Genomic DNA, 25,643 nt, shown 5'->3' with positions numbered 1-25,643 from the left:
ATATAGCGCCTTCAGTGGAGTAAACATCCCAAGGCACTTCACAGTAGACTGATCAAACAAAATTTGACACAGAGCCACATAAAAAGATATTAGGACCAATGATCAACAGCTTGGTCGAAGAGGTAGATTTGAAGGAGCATCTTTAAGGAAGAGAGGAAGAAAAGTGGAGAGGTTGAGGGAGGAAATTCTAGAGCTTAGGGTCTTGGCAGCTGAAGGCATGGCTGCCAACGGTGGAGCGATTAAAATCAGGGGTGCTCAAGAGGCCAGAATTAAAGGAGTGCAGAGATCTTGGAGGGCTGTAGAGCTGGAGGAGATTACAGAAATAGAGAGTGGCGAAGCCATGGAGGGATTTGAAAACAAGGATGAGAGTTTTCAAAGTGAGTCGTTGGTTACTTGGGATCCAATGTAGGTCAGCGAACACAGGATTTTGGATGAGCTCATCCAATGTTACGGAGGCTAGAATGCGGGAGCCGGCCAGGAGAGTATTGGAAGCCTCGAGGTAAGAAAGGCATGGATGAGGATTTCAATAGATGAGATAAGGCTGGGGTGGGGTCAGGTGATGTTATGGAGGAGGGAACAGATGGTTTTAGTGATGACACGGATGTATAGTCAGAAGCTCATCTCAGGGTCAAATATGACACCAAGATCACGAACAGTTTGGTTCAGCCTCAGACTGTTGCCAGGAAGAGGGATGGAATTAAAAACAGAAAGTGTCATAGAGTTATACAGCACAGAAACAGGCCCTTTGGCTCATTGTGTCTGTGCCGGCCATCCAGCACCCAACTATTCTAATCCCATATTCCTGCACTTGGCCCGTAGCCTTGTATGCTATGGCGTTTCAGGTGCTCATCTAAATAATACTTAAATGTTGTGAGGCTTCCTGCCTCTACCACATCTTCAGGCAGTGCGTTCCAGATTCTAACCACCCTCTGGGTGAAAAACTTTTTCCTCAAATCTCCCCTAAACGTCCTGACCCTAACAGCAAATCTATGCCCACTGGTTCTTGACCCCTCCGCTAAGGGAAAAGTTTCTTCCTATCTAACCTATCAATGCCCCTCATAATCTTGTACACCTCAATCATGTCCCCTCTCAGCCTTCTCTGATCCAAGGAAAACAACCTGAGCCTTTTCAGTCTCTCTTCATAGCTGAAATGCTCCAGCCCAGGCAACATCCTGGTGAATCTCCTCTGCACCCTCTCCAGTGCAATCACATCCTTCCTATAGTGTGGTGCCCAGAACTGTACACAGTACTCCAGCTCTGGCCTAACAAGCATTTTATATAGCTCCATCATAACCTCCCTGCTCTTACATTCTATGCCTCGGCTAATAAAGGCAAGCATCCCATATGCCTTCCTAACCACCTTATCTACCTGTGCTGCTGCCTTCAGTGATCTATGGACAAGAACACCAAGGTCCCTTGGACCCTCTGTACTTCCTAGGCTCCTATCATCCATTGCCTATTCCCTTGCCTTGAGTGTTGTTGGAGCTGCACCCATCCAGGCAAGTGGAGAGTATTCCATCACACTCCTGACTGTGCCTTGTAGATGGTGGACAGGCTTTGGGGAGTCAGGAGGTGAGTGAATCGCCTCAGGGTTCATAGCCTCTGTCCTGCTCTTGTAGCCACGGTATTTATATGGCTACTCCAGTTCAGTTTCTGGTCAATGGTAGACCCGAGGATGTTGATAGTGGGGGATTCAGTAATGCCATTGAATGTCAAGCGGAGATGGTTAGATTCTCTCTTGTTGGAGATGGTCATTGCCTGGCACTTGTGTGGCGCAAATGTTACTTGCCCAAGCCTGGATATTGTCCAGGTCTTGCTCCAATTCTACACGGACTGCTTCAATAACTGAGGAGTCACAAATGGTGCTGACCATTGTGCAATCATCAGCGAACATCCCCACTTCTGACCTTATGATTGAAGGAAGGTCATTGATGAAGCAGCTGAAGATGGTTGGGCCCAGGACACTACCCTGAGGAACTCCTGCAGTGATGTCCTGGAGCGGAGATGATCGGCCTCCAACGACCACAACCATCTTCCTTTGTGCTAGGTATGACTCCAGCCAGCGGAGGGTTTTCCCCCTGATTCCCATTGACTCCAGTTTTGTTAGGGCTCCTTGATGCCATACTCAGTCAAATGCTGCCTTAATCTCAAGGGCAGTCACTCTCACCTCACCTCTTGAGTTCAGCTCTTTTGTCCATGTTTGAACCAAGGCTGTGATGAGGTCAGGAGCTGAGTGGCCCTCAGGAACCCAAACTGAGCATCACTGAGCAGGTTATTGTGAAGCAAGTGCTGCTTGATGGCACTGTTGATGACACCTTCCATCACTTTACTGATGATTGACAGTAGGCTGATGGGGCGGTAATTGGCCGGGCTTGACTTGTCCTGCTTTTTGTGTACAGGACATACCTGGGCAATTTTCCACATTGCCGGGTAGATGCCAGTGTTGTAGCTGTACTGGAACAGCTTGGCTAGGGGCGCGGCAAGTTCTGGAGCACAGGTCTTCTGTACTATTGCCGGAATATTGTCAGAGCCCAGAGCTTTTGCAGTATCCAGTGCCTTCAGTCGCTTCTTGATATCACGCGGAGTGAATCAAATTGGTTGAAGTCTGGCATCCGTGACGCTGGGGACTTCAGGAGGAGGCCGAGATGGATCATCAACTCGGCACTTCTGGCTGAAGATTGTTGCAAATGCTTCAGCCTTATCTTTCACACTGATGTGCTGGGCTCCCCCATCATTGAGGATGGGGATATTTGTGGAGCCACCTCCTCCAGTTAGTTGCTTAATTGTCCACCACCATTCACAACTTGGATGTGGCAGGAATTCAGAGATTAGATCTGATCCGTTGGTTATGGGATCGCTTAGCTCTGCCTATTGCATGCTGCTTATGCAGTTTGGCATGCAAGTAGTCCTGAGCTGTTGCTTCACCAGGTTGACACCTCATTTCGAGGTATGCCTGGTCCTGCTCCTGGCATGCCCTCCTGTACTCTTCATTGAACCAGGGTTGGTCTCCTGGCTGGATGGTAATGGTAGAGTGGGGAATATGCTGGGCCATGAGGTTACAGATCGTGGTAGAGTATAATTCTGCTGCTGCTGATGGCCCACAGTGCCTCATGGATGCCCAGTTTTGCATTGCTAGATCTATTCGAAATCTATCCCATTTAGCACGGTGATAGTGCCACACAACATGATGGACAGTATCCTCAATGTGAAGGTGGGACTTCGTCTCCACAAGGACTGTGCGGTGGTCATTCCTACCAATACAGTCATGGACAGAAGCATCTGCGGCAGGCAGATTGGTGAGGACGAGGTCAAGTATGCTTTTCCCTCGTGTTGGTTTCCCCACCACCAGCCACAGACCCAGTCTAGCAGCTATGTCCTTTAGGACTCGGCCAGCCGGGTCAGTAGTGGTGCCACCAAACCACTCTTGGTGATGGACATTGAAGTTCCCCACCCAGAGTACATTTTGTGCCCTTGCCACCCTCAGTGCTTTCTCCAAGTGGTGTACAGCATGGAGGAGTACTGAGTCATCAGCTGAGGGAGGGTGGTAGGTGGTAATCAGTAGGAGGTTACCTTGCCCATGTTTGACCTGACGCCATGAGACTTCATGGGGTCCGGAGTCAATGTTGAGGACTCCCAGGGCAACACCCTCCCTACTGTAGACCACTGTCCCGCCACCTCTGCTGGGTCTGTCCTGCCGGTGGGACAGGACATACCCAGGGATAGTGATTGCAGTGTCTGGGACATTGTTGTTAAGGTATGATTCCGTGAGTATGACTATGTCAGGCTGTTGCTTGACTAGTCTGTGGGACAGCTCTCCCAACTTTGGCACAAGCCCCCAGATGTTAGTAGGGAGGACTTTGCAGGGTCGACAGAGCTGAGTTTGCCGTTGTCGTTTCCGGTGCCTAGGTCGATGCCGGGTGGTCCGTCCGATTTCATTCCTTTTTATTGACTTTGTAGCGGTTAGGTACAACTGAGTGGCTTGCTAGGCCATTTCAGAGGGCATGTAAGAATTAACCACATTGCATTGGGTCTGGAGTCACATGTAGGTCGGACCAGGTAAGGACAGCAGATTTCCTTCCCTAAAGAACATTAGTGAACCAGATGGGTTTTTACAACAATCAACAATTTCATGGCCATCATTGGACTAGCTTTTTTTTTTTAAATTCCAGATTTATTAATTAAATTCAAATTCCACCTTCGACTGTGGTGGGATTCGAACCCATGTCTCCAGAGCAATACCCTGGATCTCTTGGTTACTCGTCCAGTTCATTATGATCATGGCTGATCATCCAACTCAGTAACCTGTTCCCGCTTTCCCCCCATATCCTTTGATCGCTTTCGCCCCAAGAGCTATATCTAACTCCTTCTTGAAAACATACAATGTTTTGGCCTCAACTGCTTTCTGTGGTCGCAAATTCCACAGGGACATCACTCTCTGGGTGAAGAAATTTCTCCTCATTTCAGTCCTGAAAGGTTTACCCTGTATCCTTAGACTATGAACCCTGGTTCTGGACTCCCCCACCATCGGGAACATCCTTCCTGCATCCACCCTGTCAAGTTCTGTTAGAATTTTATAGGTTTCTTTGAGATGCCCCCCTCACTCTTCTGAACTCCAGTGAATATAATCCTAATCGACTCAATCTCTGCTCATACGTCAGTCCACCATCCCAGGAATCAATCTGGGAAACCTTTGCTGCACTCCCTCCATAGCAAGAATATCCTTCCTCAGATAAGGAGACCAAAACTGCACACAATATTCTCTGCCTCCTTTTTTAAATAGTGGGGAAACATTAGCTACCCTCTAATCCATTGGAACTGTTCCAGAGTCTTTAGAATTTTGAAAAATGACCAGCAATGCATCTACTATTTAGGGCGGCACGGTGGCGCAGTGGTTAGCACTGCAGCCTCACAGCTCCAGCGACCCGGGTTCAATTCTGGGTACTGCCTGTGTGGAGTTTGCAAGTTCTCCCTGTGTCTGCGTGGGTTTTCTCCGGGTGCTCCTGTTTCCTCCCACAAGCCAAAAGACTTGCAGGTTGGTAGGTAAATTGGCCATTATAAATTGCCACTAGTATAGGTAGGTGGTAGGGAAATATAGGGACAGGTGGGGATGTGGTAGGAATATGGGATTAGTGTAGGATTAGTATAAATGGGTGGTTGATGGTCTGCACAGACTCGGTGGGCCGAAGGGCCTGTTTCAGTGCTGTATCCCTAAACTAAACTAAACTAAACTATTTCAAGGGCCACTTCCTTAAGTACTCTGGGATGTAGATTATCAGGCCCTGGGGATTTATCGGCCTTCAATCCCACCAATTTCCCTAACACCATTTCCCTATTGATACTGATTTCCTGCAGTTCCTCCTTCTCACTAGACCCTACATTCCCCAACATTTCTGGGAGGTAATTTGTGTCCTCCTTAGTGAAGATAGAACCAAAGTATGTATTTAATTGGTCTGCCATTTCTTTGTTCCCCATTATAAATTCCCCAGTTTCTGACTGTAAGGGACCTACATTTGTCTTCACTAATCTTTTTCTCTTCACATATCTATAGAAGCTTTTACAGTCAGTTTTTATGTTCTCTGCAAGCTTACTCTCATACTCTATTTTCCCCTTCTTATTCAATCTCTTAGACCCCACTAGTCACTGTCTGCCACGTGGAAAAAGATACGTTTATTCCTACTCTCTGTTTCCTGTCTGTCAACCAGTTCTCAATCCAGTATGTGAAGGGCTTTAAGCAACAGAACACATCAGCAACACATGGTCTTTGGTGGAGCCCAGTGCAGAAATGTAGCCCTGATGTCCAGAGAAGTTAAGGAATTTGGAAGCCAAATTTGAGAAAAGATGCTGTATTCACTCCATTTCCGACATTATAACAGTGACTACACTTCAAAAGTACTTCATTGGCTGTCTGGTAGTCATGAAAGACGCTATCTAAATGCAAGTCCTTCTTTTTTCACTGAGGAAGGCAGACAGCAGGCAGACAGCAGGCAGAGGTTGTTTAAACTAGCAGTTAAGTCAGAGTCATTATGCACAGAAGGAGGCCATTTGGCCCATCAAGTCCATGCCAATTCCCTGTCGCACAATCCAGTTAGTGCCATTCCAAACTCTCTATCTCCATAGCCCTGTATGTTTACTTCCCTCAACTGCCCATCCAATTTCCTTTTGAAATCATTGATTGTCTCTGCTCCCACCACCCTCTTGGCAGTGAGTTTCAGGTCATTACCACATGCTGTGTAAAAAAATGTCTTCCCCGTATCTCTTGCCCAAAACTGTGTCTGATAGTCCTTGTGTATTCAGCTAATGGGAACAGCTTTTCTTTGTCTACCTTATCTAACCCTGTCAATCTTGTATACCTCTATCAGATGTTCCCTCAACCTCCTTCGTTTCAGGGAGTACAACCTCAGTTTCCCCAACCTAACCTTGTAGATAAATTCCCTCATCCCTGGAAACATTCTGCACGCTCTCAAGGACGATCACAAACCTTCCTAAAGTGTGGTGTCCAGAACTGGATGCAATAAAAGTTAGAAACGCAATAGGTTTTGAGCAAGTGAAAGAGGGGAGAGGGGGAACAACAACAAAAGGGAAGGTTTGAGATAGAGTGGAGGGCAGGCGAGATTAAATGACAAAAGATTTCATGGTACAAAGCCAAAAGAAGTGATATTGGGACAAATGAAGAAACAAAAGATGCGTCTAGATGAGGTGTGAATGGCAGGATAGCAGCCATCCAAATGCAGAGTAAAGGGATTAAAAAACAAGAGAAAAAAAAACAAACCAGCGGAAAAAAAAACACAAAACAAAATGAGGACAGAGGTTATGACCGAATATTACAGAATTCAATGCTGAGTCCAGAAGGCTATAAAGTGCCCAGTCGAAAGATGAGATACTGTTCCTCGAGCTTGCATTGAGTTTCATTGGAACACTGTAGCAGGTATTCCAATATCCAAGTCATTAATATATATCAGAAAAGCAGTGGTCCTAGCACTGACCTTTGGGGACCATTACTGTTTACCATCGTCCAGACTGAAAAACAACCATTTAACCTTTTTTTAAACCGACTGCCTATATTTCTGACTTTGCCCAGTTCTGATGAAAGGACACAGACCTGAAACGTTAACTCTGTTTCTCTCTCTGCAGATGCTGCCCGACCAGCTGAGTACATCTAACATTTTCTGTTTTTTATTCAATAACTAGAGAATCGGTTTTAAGTTAGGGCGGCACAGTGGCGCAATGGTTAGCACCACAGCCTCACAGCTCCAGCGACCCGGGTTCAATTCTGGGTACTGCCTGTGCGGAGTTTGCAAGTTCTCCCTGTGACCGCGTGGGTTTTCGCTGGATGCTCCGGTTTCCTCCCACAGCCAGACTTGCAGGTTGATAGGTAAATTGGCCATTATAAATTGCCCCTAGTATAGGTAGGTGGTAGGGGAATTGAGGTAAGGTGGGGATGGGGTAGGAATATGGGATTAATGTAGGATTAGTATAAATGGGTGGTTGATGGTCAGCACAGACTTGGTGCGCCGAAGGGCCTGTTTCAGTGCTGTATCTCTAAATAAATAAATAATGTTGGTTAATGAAGGATTCCCCTTATCTTCTTTGAATGTCATGGGATCATTTCCATTCACCTGAGGGGACAGATATTTCATCCTTCAGGACTGCACTGAAGTGCCTGCCTAGATTATGTACTTATAGCTCTAGAGTAGGTCTTGAAACTAAGAGCTTCTGACTCAGGGGCAAGAGTCCTGCCACTGAGACAAGGCTAACACCCACCTCCATACAAACCCTCCTCAATTTTCAGCCCCAAAACATCTCTCTCAGACTCCTCGTCCCCAGGAACCTTTTGTTCCCCTCGTCCTGTAGGGTCCTCTCATCTCAACAAAATGCAGATGTCCAGGAACAGGTTAGCAATGTGCAGTTCAGAAAAGGGACAAACAAATCTGTGTAAGGATGTGAACTAATAAGCATGAAATGTTGGCATGGACAGAACAAATGGTACCTTGGATAGTGTCCTCCTTTGTAACTTCAGTCTCATTGTCATCGTTTAAGCAGTAAACAGTCTCCCTCCTCACATCCTCCTTCCGCAGAGTCTTGGCATCAACAGAGATCCAGCTCTTCTTGACTTTCTCTTCAGTCATCTGTTTGAAGAGTTTTAATTCTGAAGCTTAGATTGTGATAATTATATTATTCTTAAAGGGAAATAAGTAGGCTGGGGGAAGATGTTTGGGACAGAGGATGAAATGGTTTAGGACTCGTTATCTATTGACAGAATCATTACTTTCACCTCATTATCCCAACTTCCTGGTTCTAAAATTCAAACAGCTCCTCAACCGACAGTTAATGGTCTGTCAGCTGAGGTCTGTCACAGCATGAGCACAGATGTGAAGACACTGCCTTGCCAAACGGCAGCATAACTCATTAGCTTCAGCAATGGTTATGGGTACAGGCCTCATTGCATCCTTTTATTCTATTGCTAAAACAGTAGAAATCACACCAGTGGCTTAGGACTGGTTAGAAAAAAAACAATAATTCCACACAAGAAGCATCAGGAATGCACTGCACTGTTACCCCACAACCCCCTAAAATGCTCCACTCCTTTCCCCACTGACAAACACTCCACTCCTTCCCCCCCATCCTGACAAACGCTCACTCTTCCTCCCCCACAACAACCGTTCCACTCCTCCCCCCTCAAACAAATGCTCCACTCCTTCCCGCCTACGACAAACGCTCCACTCCTTACCCCCACCCCAAGAAACGCTACCCTCCTTCCCCCCACCCCAAGAAACGCTCCACTCCTTCCAGTTAGTTTTTACGTAATTATGGAAATTATTCCTTCAACAGCACCTTCCAAACCCACGACCTCTACCATCTAGAACGACAAGGGCAGCAGATGCATGGGAACACCACCACCTGAAAGTTCCCCTCCAAGCCACACAGCATCCTGACTTGGAACTATATCGCCGTTCCTTCAATGTCGCTGGGTCAAAGTCCGAGTATTTACACCCCAAGGACTGCAGCAGTTCAAGAAGGCAGCTCACCATCACCTTTTCAAGGGCAATTAGGGATGGGCAATAAATGTTGGCCTAGCCAGCAATGCCCACATTCCCTGAACAAATAAAGAAAAGGACAAAGATAGAACAGGAGTTAAAGTTCTAAATTGGAGTAAGGCCAATTTTACTAAGCTGAGGAGCGATTTAGCAAAAGTGGACTGGAAACAGCTCCTTGAAGATAAATTAGTGTTCGAGCAGTGGGATGCGTTCAAAGAGGTTCGGAGTAAACATGTTCCCACAAAAGTGAAAATGGTGGGACGGCCAAATCTAGAGCCTCCTGGATGTCAAGGAGCATACAGGGTAAGATGAGGAAGAAAAGGAAAGCTTATGTCAGACACCAAGAACTCAATACTGCAGAAAGCTGAGAGGAGTATAAAAGTGGAGGGCTAAAATCAGAAAGGAAATTGGGAAAGCAAACAAAGGGCCTGAAAGAATATTAGCAAGTAAAATCAAGGAGAACCCAAAGATGTTTTATCAATACATTAAGAATAAGAGGATAATTATGGAAAGAGTAGGGTCCATCAAAGGCCAAAAAGGTAACCTATGTGCAGAGGAGGAAGATGTGGGTACGGTTCTGAATGAACACTTTGTGTCTGTCTTCACAAAAAAGTGGGGGGGGGGGGGGGGGGGTGGCACGGTGATGCATGCATAGTACTTCAGGAGAAGTGTGAAATATTGGTTGTGATAAACATAGGGAGAGAGGAAGTATTAAGGGGATTAGCAGCCTTGAAAGTGAATAAATCACCTGGGCTGGATGAAATGTACCTCATGCTATTAAAAGAAGCCAGGGAGGAAATAGCAGAAGTTCTGACCATCATTTTACAATCCTCACTGGATGCAGGTGTGGTGCCGGAGGATTGGAGGACTGCTAACTTTGTACCTTTGTTGAAAAATGGAACGAGAGATGGACCAAATAATTACAGGCCAGTAAGTCTAAACTTGGTAGTGGGCAAATTATTGGAATTAATTCTGACAGACAGGATAAACTGTCATCTACCTAGTAGGGTAGATAAAGGGGAACCAGGCTGAGGGATGACTTAATTGAGGTATACAAAATTATGAGGGGCCTAGAGAGAGTAGACAGGAAGGACCTGTTTCCCCTAGAAGAAAGGTCAATTACCAGGGGGCATAGATTTAAGGTGATTGGTAAAAGGATTAGAGGGGACATGAGGAAAAACATTTTCACCCAAACAGTGGTGGGTGTCTGGAATTCACTGCCAGGAATGGTGGTGGAGGCAGAAACCCTCAATTCTTTTAAAATGTACCTGGACATGCACCTAAGTGCTGTAATCTGCAAGGCTATGGACCATGTGCTGGAAGGTGGAATTAGATTGGGCAGCTAGTTTTTCAGCTGGCATGGACATAACGGGCTGAATGGCCTCCTTCTGTGCTGTAATTTTTCTATGGTTCAGTAGATGTAATATACCTGGATTTTTCCAAAAGACATTGGATAAGGTGTCACACAAAAGGTTAATAGCCAAGATATGGGCTCATGGGAGTTAGGGGTAATATATTAGCATGGATAGAGGATTGATTAATGGACAGGAAGCAAAGAGCAGGCATAAACAGGGCATTTTCAAGTTGGCAGGCAGTGAATAGTGGAATGCCACAAGGATCAGTGCTGGTGCTTCGGCTATTTACACTCTATATTAATGACTTAGATGAAGAGACAGAGAATAACGTATCCAAGTTTGCTGATGATACAAAGGTAGGGGAAAAGGCAAGCTGTGGGCAGGACACAGAGGCTGCAAAGAGATACAGACAGGTTAAATGAGTGGGTAACAAGATGGCAGATGGAGTATAATGTAGGGAAGTGTGAAGTTATGCACTTTGGTCGTGAGAATAGAAAAGCAGAATTTTTTTTAAAAGGTGTGAAACTTGAAAGTGCTGATGTTCAGAAAATTACAGCACAGTAACAGGCCCTTCGGCCCTCCAAGCCTGCGCCAATCCAGATCCTCTATTTCACTCAAAAGGTTGTGAATCTTTGGAATTCTCTATTCCAGCATGTTGTGGATGCTCCATCGTTGAATACATTTAAAGTTGGGATAGACAGATTTTTGGTCTCTCAGGGAATCAAGGCATAGGGCGAGCGGGCAGAAAGTGGAGTTAAAGCCCAAGATCAGCCTTGAGCGTATTGAATGGCAAAGCAGGCTCGATGGGCCATATGGTCTACTGCTGCTCCTATTTCTTGTGAAAGGCACAGAGTAATCAAGGACAGTCAGCATGGATTTCTTAAGGGAAGATCGTGTCTGACTAACTTGATTGAATTATTTGAGGAGGTAACAAGGGGGATTGATGAGGATAGTGCAGTTAATGTGGTCTACATGGATTTTAGCAAGGATTTTGACAAGGTCCCACATGGCAGACTGGTTACAAAAGTAAAAGCCCATGGGATCCAGGGGAATGTAGCAAGCTCATACAAAATTGGCTCAGTGGCAGGAAACAAAGTGTAATGGTTGACAGGTGTTTTGCTACTGGAAGGCTGTTTCCAGTGAGGTTCCGCAGGGCTCAGTATTAAGTTCCTTGTTTTTTGTGCTGTATATTAACGATTTGGACGTAAATGTAGGGGCATGATCAAGAAGTTTGCAGACGACACAAAAATTGGCCGTGTGGTTGATAGTGAGGAGGGAAGCTGTAGACTGCTGGAAGATATCAATGGACTGGTCAGGTGGTCAGAAAAGTGGCAAATGGAATTCAACTCAGATAAGTGTGAGATGATGTATTTGGGGAGGTCAAACACGACAAAGGAATGCACAATAAATGGGAGGATACTGAGAAGTGCAGAGGAAGTGAGGGACCTTGGAGTTCATGTCTCTGAAGGTAGCAGAACAAGTTGAAAAGGTGGTTAAGAAGGCATATGGAATACTTTCCTTTATTAACCAAGGCACAGAACACAACAGCAGGGAGGTTATGCTGGAGCTACATAAAATACGAGTTAGGCCACCACTTGAGTACTCTGTGCAGTTCTGGTCACCTCATTATAGAAAAGACGTAATTGCACTAGAGAGGGTACAGAGGAGATTTACGAGGATGCTGTCAGGACTGAAAAATTGCAGCTCTGAGAAAATATTTAATAGGCTGGGGTTGTTCTCCTTGGAACAGAGGAGGCTGAGGGGAGAGTTTATTGAGGTGTACAAGGTTGTGAGGGGCCTGGATAGAGCAGATGGGAAGGACCAATTTCCCTTAGCAGAGGGGTCAGTGACTAGTGGGCATAGATTTAAAGTGATTGGTAGAAGGATTAGAGGGGAGATAAAGAAAATGTTTTACACCTAGAGGGTAATAAGGGCCTGGAACTCGCTACCTGAAAAGGTAGTAGAGGCAAAAACCCACAACTGATTTAAAAAGTATCTGGATAAGCACCTGAAGTCCCGTAACCTCCAGGGATACGGACCAAGTGCGGGAAAATGGGATTAGGATGGGTGGCTCGTTTTTCAGCCACCACAGACACGATGGGCAGAGTGGCTTCTTTCTGTGCCATACTTTTTCTACATTTTCTAAATATCTGAAAAGGAGGAATGTGCAGGGATGTGGGGAGGGGGTGGCGAAACGGCAGTACGTAAATTGCTCCTTAGAAGAGCTGGCATGAACACAATGGGTCGAATGGCCTTCTTCTGTGCTGTTACAATTCTATGATTCGATGAAACTCCTTCCAAACTCTCCACTCCTTTCCCCCTCTCCACCACTACCAAACATTGCCCTGTTGTTTTTCCAGCTCCTTCCACTGAAGATAAAATCTACAACTCACTGCCTTGTAGCCCACGATGTTGATGGTGATTCTGGAACCGATGGTGAGCTGACATGGCCATGCCATGGGCTTCCTTTCAATTTTCTTAAATATGGATAACCGTTCTACACTTTCTCTAAAACAGGAAAAGAATGAAAATGTTAATTTATTTGAAATCATACCAAAATACATGATAAATTCACAGATGCAGATTAGGTGTCTTGGATTTTAAACACATCATTGGATTCTCTTCCTCTCAATAGCTGTCAGCTGTCCAAGAGTTGGATACTGCTCTGGGGAGTGCTTTTTTAATCAAATTCCTTGAACACACTTGGACTGAATAGAAGAAGAATTTTCACATCTGATGGTTAATCTCTCCCTCACCTCCCACCTCTTTCTCTCATCAGTCACTTTGAACAGTTCCCCTCCAAACTTTTCTCACCTGAAAGTGAAGACTTCATCTAGTCCACCCTCTTCATCCAAGGACAGCATCACTTTCCTGACCATTCTTACTCCTTCCTTCTGTAGTGCAGTCAGCTCTTTCCCTGGTGAAGTGTTCCAACGTCTTTCTGCAGCATCTCCACCATCTCTCATGCTGACAGCATCCAGTGCAAAGGGCAGGCTGTGTGGCAAGAGATTTAGAACACACTTTATAGTACAGAGCAATGAGTAACCATTCATTTGTTGCCCCATGGAAAAGTGACGGAGAGGCCTATGCTGCATATAGTGCATTCAGCTATTACTTGATATCAAGTGGAGTGAATCCAATTGGCTGAATTCTGGCATCTGTGATAGTGGGGACCACAGGAGCAACCCGAGATGGATCATCCACTTGGAACTTCTGGCTGAAGATGGTTGTAAATACTTTTGCCTTTTCTTTTGCACTCACGTGTGCGATTCGTCATCATTGAGAATGGGGACGCTCGTGGGGCCTCCCCCTTCTGTTAGTTGTTCAGTTGTCCACCACCATTCTTTTTTTATATTCGTTCATGTGATGTGGCTATCGCTGGCTAGGCCAGCATTTATTGCCCATCCCTAATTGCCCTTGAAAAGGTGGTGGTGAGTTGCCTTCTTCAACCGCTACTGTCCTTGGGGTGTAGGTACACCCAGAGTGCTGTTAGGAAGGGAGTTCTAGGATTTTGACCTAGCGACAGTGAAGGAACGGCAATACAGTTCTAAGTCAGGATGTTGTGCGACTTGGAGGGGAACTTGCAGGTGGTGGTGTTCCCATGCATTTGCTGCCCTTGTCCTTCTAGGTGGTAGAGGTCGCGAGTCTGGAAGGTGCTGTCGAAGGAATCTTGGTGAGTTGCTGCAATGCATCTTGTAGATGATACACACTGCTGCCACTGTGCGTCAGTGGTGAAGTGAGTGAATGTTGAAGGAGGTGGATGGAGTGCCAATCAAGCTGGCTCCTTTGTCCTGGATGGTGTCGAGTTTCTTGAGTGTTGTTGGAGCTGCACCCGTCCAGGCAAGGGAAGAGTATTCCATCACACTCCTGACTTAAGAACATATGAATTAGGAGCAGAAGTAGGTCATTTGGCCCTTTGAGCCTGCTCCGCCATTCAATAAGATCATGGCTGATCTGTTTGTGTCTGGAATTCCACACTCCCATCTACCCCTGATAACCTTTGATTCCCTTTCCTAACAAGAAGCTATCTACCCCCGCCTTAAAATTATTCAATGATCCCGCCCCCACCACCTTCTGAGGCAGAGAGGTCCAAAGTTGCACAACCCTCAGAGAATAGAAATTCTCCTCATCACTGTCCGAAAAGGGTGACCCCTAATTGTAAAACTGTGTCCCCTAGCTCTGGTCTCACTCAAAATAGGAAATATCCTTTCCACATCCACCTTGTGAAGACCGTTCAGGATCTTATACACTTCAATCAACTCTCCCCTCAATCTTCTTAACTCCAGTGAAAACAAGCCCAGTCTGTCCAACCTTTCCTCATAAGACAACACGCTCATTCCAGATATCAATCTAGTAAACCTCCTCTGAACATTCACATGCTTCCTTAAATAAGACCAAAACTACACACAGTAATCGAGTTGTGGTCTCACCAATGCCCTGTATAAATGAAGCATAATGTGGTTGAGTCTTACATGCCCTCTGAAATGGCCTAGCAAGCCACTCAGTTGCATCTAACCACTACAAAGTCAATAAAACGGAATGAAACCGGATGGACCGCCCAGCATCGACCTAGGCACCAGAAACGACAATGGCAAACCCAGCCCTGTCCACCTTGCAAAGTCCTCCTTTCTATCATCTGGGGGCTTGTGCCAAAGTTGGGAGAGCTGTCCCACAGACTAGGCAAGCAACAGCCTGACATAGTCACACTCATGGAATCATACCTTACAGACAATGGCCCAGACACAGCCATCACCATCCCCGGATAACTCCTGTCCCACCGGCAGGACAGACCCAGCAGAGGTGGCGGCACAGTGGTATACAGTCTGGAGGGAGATGCCCTGGGAGTCCTCAACATCGACTCCGGACCCCATGAAGTCTCATGGCATCAAGTCAAACATGGGCAAGGAAACCTCCTGCTGATTACCACCTACCGCCCTCCCTTAACTGATGAATCAGTACTCCTCCATGTTGATCACCACTTGAAAGAAGCACTGAGGATGGTAAGGGCGCAGAATGTACTCTGGGTGGGGGACTTAAATATCCATCACCTACAGTGGATCGGTAGCACCACTACTGAACACGCTGGCCGAGTCCTAAAGGACATAGCTGCTCGACTGGGTATGCAGCAAGTGGCGATCGAACCAACAAGATCTCGTGCTCCCCAATCTGCCTGCCGCAGATGCATCTGTCCGTGACTGTCTTGGTAGGGATGACCACCGCACAGTCCTTGTGGAGACGAAGTCCTGCCTTCACATTGAGGATACCCTCCATTGTGTTGTGTGGCTCTATCACCGTGCTAATTGGGATAGATTTCGAATAGATCTAGCAATGCAAAACTGGGCATCCATGAGGCGCTGTGGGCCATCAGCAGCAGCAGAATTGTACTCAACCACAATCTGTAACCTCATATCACAGCATATTCCCCACTCTCCCATTACCATCAAGCCTGGAGACCAACCCTGGTTCAATGAAGAGTGCAGAAGGGCATACCAGGAACAGCACCAGGCATACCTCAAAATGAGGTATCAACCTAGTGAAGCTGTCACACAGGACGGCTTGCATGCCAAACTGCATAAGCAGCATGCGATAGACAGAGCTAAGCGATCCCATAACCAACGGATCAGATCTAAGTTCTGCAGTCCTGCCACATCCAACCGTGAATGGTGGTGGACAATGAAACAACTAACTGGAGGAGGTGGCTCCACAAATATCCCCATCCTCAATGATAGGGGAGCCCAGCACATCAGTGCGAAACATAAGGCTGAAGCATTTGCAACAATTTTCAGCCAGAAGTGCCGAATGGAGATCCATCTCGGCCTCCTCCTGAAGTCCCCAGCATCACAGATGCCAGACTTCAGACAATTTGATTCAAGCTACGTGATAGCAAGAAAGGGCTGAAGGCACTGGATACTGCAAGAGCTATGGGCCCTGACAACCTTCCAGCAATAGCACTGAAGACCTGTGCTCCAGAACTTTCCGCGCTCCTAGCCAAGCTGTTCCAGTATAGCTACAACACTGGCATCTACCCGGCAATGGGAAAATTGCCCAGGTATTGCTTGGCAATAACCGGCTCAGGGATGCTCAGTTTGGGTTCGGCCAGGGCCACTCAGTTCTAAACCTCATTGCAACCTTGGTTCAAACATGGACAAAAGAGCTGAACTCAAAGGGTGAGATGAGAGTGACTGCCCTTGACATCAAGGCAGCATTTGACAGAGGATGGCATCAAGGAGCCCTAGCAAAGCTGAAGTCAATGGGAATCAGGGGGAAAACACTCCGCTGGCTGGAGTCATACCTAGTGCAAAGGAAGATAGTTGTGGTTGTTGGAGGTCAATCATCTCAGCTCCAGGACATCACTGCAGGAGCTCCTCAGGGTAGTGTCCTAGGCCCAACTATCTTCAGCTGCTTCATTAATGACCTTCCTTCAATCATAAGGCCAGAAGTGGGGATGTTCGCTGTTAATTGCACAATGTTAAGCACCATTCGCGGCTCCTCAGATACTGAAGCAGTCCGTGTAGAAATGCAAGACCTGGACAATATCCAGGCTTGGGCTGATAAGTGGCAAGTAACATTCATGCCACACAAGTGCCAGGCAATGACCATCTCCGACAAAAGAGACTCAAATATTCTCCCCTTGACATTCAATGGCATTACCATCACTGAATCCCCCACTATCAACATCCTAGGGGTTACCATTGACCAGAAACTGAACTGGAGTGGCCATATAAATACCATGGCGACAAGAGCAGGTCAGAGGCTAGGAATTCTGCAGCGAGTAACTCACCCCCTAACTCCCCAAAGCCTATCCACCATCTACAAGGCGCAAGTCAGGAGTGTGATGGAATACTCTCCACTTGCTTGGGTGGGTGCAGCTCCAAAAAAACTCAAGAAGCTCAACACCATCCAGAACAAAGTAGCCCACTTGATTGGCACCCCATCCAGAAACATTTACTCCCTCCACCACCGATGCACAGTGGCAGCAGTGTGTACCATCTACAAGATGCACTGCAGCAACGCATCAAGGCTCCTTAGACAGCACCTTCCAAACCCACAACCTCTACTAACTAGAAGGACAAGCAAACGCATGGGAACACCACCACCTGCAAGTTCCCGTCTAAGTCACACACTATCCTGACTTGGAACTATATCGCCGTTCCTTCACTGTTGCTGGGTCAAAATCCTGGAACTTCCTTACTAACAGCACTGTGGGTGTACCTACCCCACAAAGACTGCAGCGGTTCAAGAAGGCAGCTCACCACCACCTTCTCATGGGAAAGATATGCTGGCCTAGCCAGCGACGCCAACATCCCATGAATGAATTAAAAAAAATAATATCCTTACTTTTATTTTCAACTCCTCCCGTAATAAAGGATAGCATTCCATTAGCTTTCTTTATTACTTGTTGTACCTGTGCACTAACATTTTGCGACTCATGCACTAGAACACATAGATCTCTCTGCACCTCGGAGTTCTGCAATCGTTCTCCGTTTAAATAATACTCTGCTTTTTTATTCTTCCTGCCAAAGTGAACTTCACATTTTCCCACATTATACTCCATCTGCCAGATTCTTGCCCACTCACTCAACCTATCTGTATCAGTCTGCAAGTTCCTTATGTTCTCTTCACGTCATTCTTTACTACCTATCTTTCTGTCATCTGCAAATTTAGCTACCATGCCATTGCTCCCCTCATCTAAGTCACTGATATAATTTTTTTTTTAAATTTACTCATTCATGGGATGTGGGCGTCGCTGGCCAGGCCAGCATTTATTGCCCATCCCTAATTGCCCTAACTGAGTGGCTTGCTAGGCTATTTCAGAGGACATGTAAGAGTTAACCACATTGCTGTGGGTCTGGAGTCACATGTAGGCCAGACCAGGTAAGGACAGCAGATTTCCTTCCCTAAAGGACATTAGTGAACCAGATGGGTTTTTACAACAATCGACAATGGTTTCATGGCCATCATTAGACTAGCTTTCTTTTCAATTCCAGATTTATTAATTGAACTCAAATTCCACCTTCTGCTGTGGTGGGATTTGAACCCATGTCCCCAATACCCTGGGTCTCTGGATTACTAGTCCAGTGACAATACCACTACGCCACCGCCTCCCCTGCGTTGTTAAAAGTTGAGCATAGACCCATGCAGGACTCCACCCGCCACCTCCTGTCAATCAGAAAAGGACGCATTTATGCATACTCTCTGTTTTCTGCCAGCCAGCCAATCTTCTATTCATGTTAATATGTTACCCCTACACCATGAGCTCCTGCTTTGCACAATAACCTTTTATGTGGCACCTTGTCAAATGCCTTCTGGAAATCTAACTATAGTACATCAACGGGCTCCCCTTTATCCACAGCACATGTTACTCCTTCAAAGAACTCCAATAAATTGTTTAAACATGATTTCCCTTTCACAAAGCCATGCTGAATACTTCCGATTACCTTGAGTTTTTCTAAGTGCCCAGCTATAGACTCCTTAATGATCGATTCCAACACCCTCCCCGCGACAGACGTCAAGCTAACTGACCTATAGTTACCTGTTTTCTGCCTCCCCGTAGCTTATTGAATAGAGGGTTATATTTGCTTTTTTCCAGTCTGATGGAACCTTTCCAGAATCTAGTGAATTTTGAAAAATTAACAACGCATCTACTACCTCATTAGCCACCTCTTTTAAGACCGTAGGATGAAGTCCATCAGGACCCGGGGACTTGTCAGTCTGCAGTTCCATCAGTTTACTCAGTACCGCTTCCCTGATGATCATAATTTCACCAAGTTCCTCTCTTCCTTCCACCTCCTGATTTACATCTATTACTGGAATGTTTTTTGTATCCTCTATAGTGAAGACAGAAGCAAAATATTTGTTCATTTCATCTGCCATTTCCTTATTTTCTACTATTAGTTCCCCATTCTCATTCTCTGGAGGAACAACACTCACTTTACTTATTTTTTTTCTTTTAAAATACCTTCAGAAACTCTTGCTATCCACTTTTACATGTCGAGCTAGCTTCCTCTCAAACTCTAATTTCTTTCTCCTGATTAACTTTCTCCTTATCAAGAAAGCAAATGCACATGGGATACAAGGTAACTTGATAAGGTGGATTCAAAATTGGCTTAGCTGTAGGAGAGAGTGTGATGACAGACGACTGTTTTAGTGACTGGAAGCCAGTGTCCAGTGGTGTACCACAGGGATCTGTGCTGGGTCCCCTGTTGTTTGTCATTTATATAAATGACTATGTGGGGGGTAGGATCAGTAAGTTCGCGGATGACACAAAGATTGGCCGAGTGGTGAACAGTGAAGTGGAGTGTCTTAGGTTACAGGAAGATATAGACAGGATGGTCAAATGGGCAGAAAAGTGGCAGATGGAATTTAACGCTGAAAAGTGTGAGGTGATACACTTTGGAAGGAGTAATGTGACACGGAAGTATTCAATGAATGGCCTGACACTGGGAAGTTCCGAGGAACAAAGGGACCTTGGCGTGTGTGTCCATAGATCTCTGAAGGCAGAAGGGCAGGATAATAGGGTGGTGAAAAAGGCATATGGGACATTTGCCTTTATCAATCGAGGCATAGATTACAAAAGCAGGGAGGTCATGTTGGAGTTGTACAGAACTTTGGTAAGGCCACCGCTGGAGTACTGTGTGCAATTCTGGTCGCCACATTATAGGAAGGATGTGATTGCATTGGAGGGGTTGCAGAGGCAATTCACCAGGATGTTGCCTGGGATGGAACATTTAAGCTATGAAGAGAGGTTGGATAGGCTTGGGTTGTTTTCGCTGGAGCAGAGAAGACTGAGGGGTGACCTGATCGAGGTGTACAAGATTATGAGGGGCATGGACAGGGTGGAAAGGGAGCAGCTGTTCCCCTTAGTTGTAGGGTCAGTTACGAAGGGTCACAAGTTTAAGGTGAGGGGCGGGAGGTTTAAGGGGGGATTTGAGGAAGAACTTTTTTACCCAGAGGGTGGTCTGGAATGCACTGCCTGGGAGGGTGGTAGAGGCAAGTTGCCTCACATCCTTTAAAAAGTACCTGGATGAGCACTTGGCACGTCATAACATTCAAGGCTATGGGCCAAGTGTTGGCAAATGGGATTACGTAGGCAGGTCAGGTGTTTTAATGCATCGGTGCAGACTCGATGGGCCGAAGGGCCTCTTCTGCACTGTATTATTCTGTGATTAACCTTATAGTCATTCTCTGCCATTCTTTATTTTGACTTGTGCCTTGTAGATGGTGGAAAGGCATTGGGGAGTCAGGAGGTGAGTTACTTTCCGCAGAATTCCCAGCCTTTGACTTGCTCTTGTAGCCACAGTATTTTTATGGTTGGTCCTGTTCAGTTTCTGGTCAATGGTAACCCTCAGGATGTCGATATTGGGGGATTCAGCTATGGTAATGCCATTGAACATTAAGGGGAGATGGTCAGATTCTCTCTTGTTGGAGATGGTCAATGCCTGGCACTTGTGTGGCACGAATGTTACTTGCCACTTATCAGCCCAAGCCTGGATATTGTCCAGGCCGTGATACATTCACACATGGGCTGCTTCAGTATCTGGGGAGTCGCGAATGGTGCTTAACATTGTGCAATCATCAGCGAACATCCCTACTTCTGATCTTAATGTGGAGGGAAGATCATTGACGAAGCAGCTGAAGATGGTTGAGCTTAGGACACTACCCTAAGGAACTCCTACAGTGATGTCCTGGGACAGAGATAATTGACGTCCAACAATCACAACCATCTTCCTTTGCGATAGGTATAACTCCAACCAGCGGAGAGTTTTCCCCCTGATTCCGGTTGACTCCAGTTTTGCTAGGGCTCCTTGATGCCATACTTGATCAAATGCTGCCTTGATGTCAAGGACAGTCATTCTCACCTCACCTTCTGAATTTAGCTCTTTTGTCCATGATTTGGACAAAGGCTGTAATGAAGTCAGGAGCTGAGTGGCCCTGGCGGAACCCAAACTGAGCGTCAGTAAGCAGGTTATTGCTGAGCAAGTGCCGTTTGATAGCACTGTCGACGACCCCTCCAATCACTTTGCTGATGATTGAGAGGAGACTGATAAGGCGTAATCGGCTGGGTTGGATTTGTCCTGCTTTTTGTGTACAGGACACACTTGGGCAATTTTCCATACTGCTGGGGAGATGCCAATGTTGTAGCTGTACTGAAACAGCTTGGTTAGGGGTGCGGTTAGTTCTGGAGCACAAGTCTTCAGTACTATTGTCGAAATGTTGTCAGGGCCCATAGCCTTTGCAGTATCCAGTGCCTTTAGCCATTGCTTGATATCACGTGGAGTGAATTGGATTGGCTGAAGACTGGCACCTGTGATGCTGGGAACCTCAGGAGGAGGCCGAGATGGATCATCCACTCAGCATTTCTGGCTGAAGATGGATGCAAATACTTCAGCCTGGTCATAACTGGATGTGGCAAGCCTGCCAAGCTTTGACCTGATCCATTGATTGGGATGGCTTAGCTCTGCCTACAGCATGCTGCTTCTGCTGTTTTGCAAGCAAAGAGTCCTGTGTTGTAGCTTCACCAAGTTGGAACCTCATATTTTAGGTATGTCTGGTGCTGCTCCTGGCCTACACTCCTCATTGAACCAGGGTTGGTCCCTTGACTTGAGGAATGGATATGTTGTGCCATGAGGTTACAGATATTACAGTGGCACAGTGCACTCCCTCCACCACCGGCACACAGTGGCAGCAGTACGTAACATCTACAAAAGATGCACTGTAGCAACTCACCAAGGTACCTTCAACAACACCCGCAACCGCTACCACCTCGGCGTACTGATTCTTCAGCTGAGGGATGGGCCGAAGGGCCTGTTTCTATGCTGTAAGACTCTATGACTCTATTAGGTAGGAATGCCCATGCTTGACCTGAAACTTCTTGGTCACTCCCTCCCGACTGTATATTGCTGTGCTGCCACCACGAGTGGGTCTGTCCTGGCGGTGGGACAGGACATACCCAGGGTTGGTAACGGAAGAGACTGGGTTTTTTTTATTCTTTCTTGGGTTGCGAGGGTCGCTGGCAAGGCCAGCATTTGTTGCCCATCCCTAATTGCCCTTGGGAACATGGTGGTGAGCCTCCTTCTTGAACCACTGCAGTCTATCTGGTGTAGGTACACCAACAGTGCTGTTAGGAAGGGATTTCCAGGTTATTGGCCCAGCAACAGTGAAGGAACAGCAATACAGTTCCAAGTCAGATCGCTTAAAAAAAAAGCCTCTGGGAGCCAGGAAAATGTAGCAAGTTGGATATAAAGTTGGCTCATGGGTGAGGGTAGTAGAAGCAGAAACCCTCAGCTCATTTAAAAGGTTTCTGGATGTGCACCTCAAGTGCCATAACCTGCAGGGCTACGGACCAAATGCTCGAAAGCAGGATTAGGTTTGATGGCTCGGTTTTTGACCGGCGCAAACATGATGGGTCAAGTGGCCTCTTTCTGTGCCGTAAGCTTTCTATGATTCTGTGTGTGACTTGGAAGGGACATTCATGCATCTGCTGCCATTGCCCTTCTAGGTGGTAGAGGTCCGCAGGTTTGGAAGGTGCTGTCGAAGAATCCTTAGCGAGTTGCTGAAGTGCATCTTGCACATGGCACACACTACTGCCACTGTGCGCTGGCAGTGGAGGGCATGAATGTTGAAGGAGGTGGATGGAGTGCCAATCAAGCAGCTGAAAGGTATGCTTCTGTGAGTATAACTATGTCAGGCTGTTGATTGACTAGTCCATGAGACAGCTCTCCTAATTTTGACACAAGTCGCAAGGTGTTAGTGAGGAGGAATCTGTAGTGTTGACTGGGCTGAGTGAGCCTTTGTCACGTCCAGTGCCGCGGTTGATGCCAAGTGGTCCGTTTGGTTTTATTCTTGTTAGACTTTTGCATCATGGTTTGATACAACTAAGTGGTTTGCTAGGATATTTCAGGGGGCAGTCAATACTCTGGGTCTAAAATCATATGCAGTGGTCTATATGGTGACCAGGTAAGGATGGCAGGTTTTCGTCTCGACAGGGAAGGCAATTAGTGAATCAGATGGGTTTTTATGACAATCTGGTAGTTTCACGGTCTCAATTACTGAAACTAGTGTAGATTTTCATAATTTAATGGTTAAAATTAGAGTTATACAGCACAGAAACAGTCCCTTCGGTCCACCGTGTCCGTGCCAGCCATCAAGCCAATCTATTCTAATCTCATTTTTCTGCACTTGGCCCGTAGTCTTGTAAACTATGGGGTTTCAAGTGCTCATCTAAATACTTCTTAAATGTTGTGAGGGTTCCTGCCTCTACCATCCCTTCAGGCAGTGTGTTCCAGATTCCAACCATCCTCTGGGTGAAAACCTTTTTCCTCAAATCCCCTCTAAACCTCCTACCTCTTCCCTTAAAGCGTCATTTAATACGTCAGTCCTGTCATCCCAGGAATCAGTCTGGTAAACCTTCTCTGCACTCCCTCTATAGCAAGAACATCTTTCCTCAGATAAGGAGACCAAAACTGCACACAATATTCCAGGTGTGGCCTCACCAAGGCCCTGTATAATTGCAGCAAGACATCCCTGCTCCTGTACTTGAATCCTCTCGCTATGAAGGGCAACATACCATTTGCCTTGTTTACCGTCTGTTGCACCTGCATGCTTACCTTCAGCGACTGGTGTACGAGAACACCCAGGTCTCGTTGCATATTCCCCTCTCTCAGTTTATAGCCGTTCAGATAATAATCTGCCTTCCTGTTTTTGCTACCAAAGTGGATAACCTCATATTTATCCACATTATACTGCATCTGCCATGCATTTGCCCACTCCCTCAACTTGTCCAAATCACCCTGAAGCCTCTCTGCATCCTCCTCACAACTCATCCTCCCATCCAGTTTTGTCTCATCTGCAAATTTGGAGATATTACATTCAGTTCCCTCATCTAAATCATTAATATATATTGTGAATACCTGGAGTCCTAGCAACGATCCCTGTGGTACCCCACTAGTCACTGCCTGCCATTCAGAAAAAGACCTGTTTATTCCTACTCTTTGTTTCCTGTCTGCCAACCAATTTTCTATCCAACGCAAGACACTGCCCCCAATCCCATAAGGAACAAAGAACAGTACAGCACAGGAACAGGCCATTCGGCCCTTCAAGCCTGCGCCGATCTTGATGCCTGCCTAAACTAAAACCTTCTGCACTTCCGGGGACCGTATCCCTCTATTCCCATCCTATTCATGTATCTGTCTAGATACATCTTAAAAGACGCTATCGTACCCGCGTCTACCACCTCCGCTGGCAACGCGTTCCAGGCACCCACCACCCTCTGCGTAAAGAACTTTCCACGCATATCCCCCTAAACTTTTCTCCTCTCACTTTGAACTCGTGACCCCTAGTAATTGAATCCCCCACTCTGGGAAAAAGCTTCTTGCTATCCACCCTGTCTATACCTCTCATGATTTTGTACACCTCAATCAGGTCCCCCCTCAACCTCCGTCTTTCTAATGAAAATAATCCTAATCTGCTCAACCTCTCTTCATAGCTAGCGCCCTCCATACCAGGCAACATCCTGGTGAACCTCCTCTGCACCCTCTCCAAAGCATCCACATCCTTTTGGTAATGTGGCGACCAGAACTGCACGCAGTATTCCAAATGTGGCCGAACCAAAGTCTGATACAACTTTAACATGACCTGCCAACTCTTGTACTCAATACCCCGTCCGATGAAGGAAAGCATGCCGTATGCCTTCTTGACCACTCTATTGACCTGCGTTGCCACCTTCAGGGAACAATGGACCTGAACACCCAAATCTCTCTGTACATCAATTTTCCCCAGGACTTTTCCACTTACTGTATAGTTCACTCTTGAATTGGATCTTCCAAAATGCATCACCTCACATTTGCCCTGATTGAACTCCATCTGCCATTTCTCTGCCCAACTCTCCAGTCTATCTATATTCTGCTGTATTCTCTGACAGTCCCCTTCACTATCTGCTACTCCACCAATCTTAGTGTCGTCTGCAAACTTGCTGATCAGACCACCTATATTTTCCTCCAAATCATTAGATCCTCGAAGAATTCTAGTAGATTTGTCAAGCATGATTTCCCTTTCGTAAATCCATGCCGACTCTGTCCGATTCTACCACGGTTCTCTAAGTGCTCTGCTATAAAATCTTTGATAATGGACTCTAGACGTTTCCCCACTACCGACGTCAGGCTGACTGGTCTATAATTCCGGTTTTCTCTCTACCTTCCTTTTTAAATAGTGGGATTACATTAGCTACCCTCCAATCTGTCGGAACTGTTCCAGA

At 46.3% G+C, this 25,643-nt stretch overlaps 1 protein-coding gene across 1 annotated transcript in view; it reads right to left on the bottom strand.

The window, feature by feature from the left end:
• Positions 1 to 25,643, bottom strand: part of xrcc5 (X-ray repair complementing defective repair in Chinese hamster cells 5) — a 388,719-nt gene that overhangs the window by 252,589 nt on the left and 110,487 nt on the right. The window contains exons 6-8 of the mRNA XM_068034693.1: positions 13,205 to 13,384; positions 12,784 to 12,898; positions 7,988 to 8,126 (exon numbers count right to left, since the gene is read on the bottom strand). Coding sequence (XP_067890794.1) covers positions 7,988 to 8,126; positions 12,784 to 12,898; positions 13,205 to 13,384 — 434 coding nt within the window. The remainder of the gene's footprint in view (positions 1 to 7,987; positions 8,127 to 12,783; positions 12,899 to 13,204; positions 13,385 to 25,643) is intronic.

Source organism: Heterodontus francisci, chromosome 7 (assembly GCF_036365525.1).
Source record: "Heterodontus francisci isolate sHetFra1 chromosome 7, sHetFra1.hap1, whole genome shotgun sequence".
Classification (NCBI taxonomy): Eukaryota; Metazoa; Chordata; class Chondrichthyes; order Heterodontiformes; family Heterodontidae; genus Heterodontus; species Heterodontus francisci.
The sequence above is the reverse complement of the archived record's forward strand: the minus strand, read 5'-3'. Positions and strand labels throughout refer to the sequence as shown.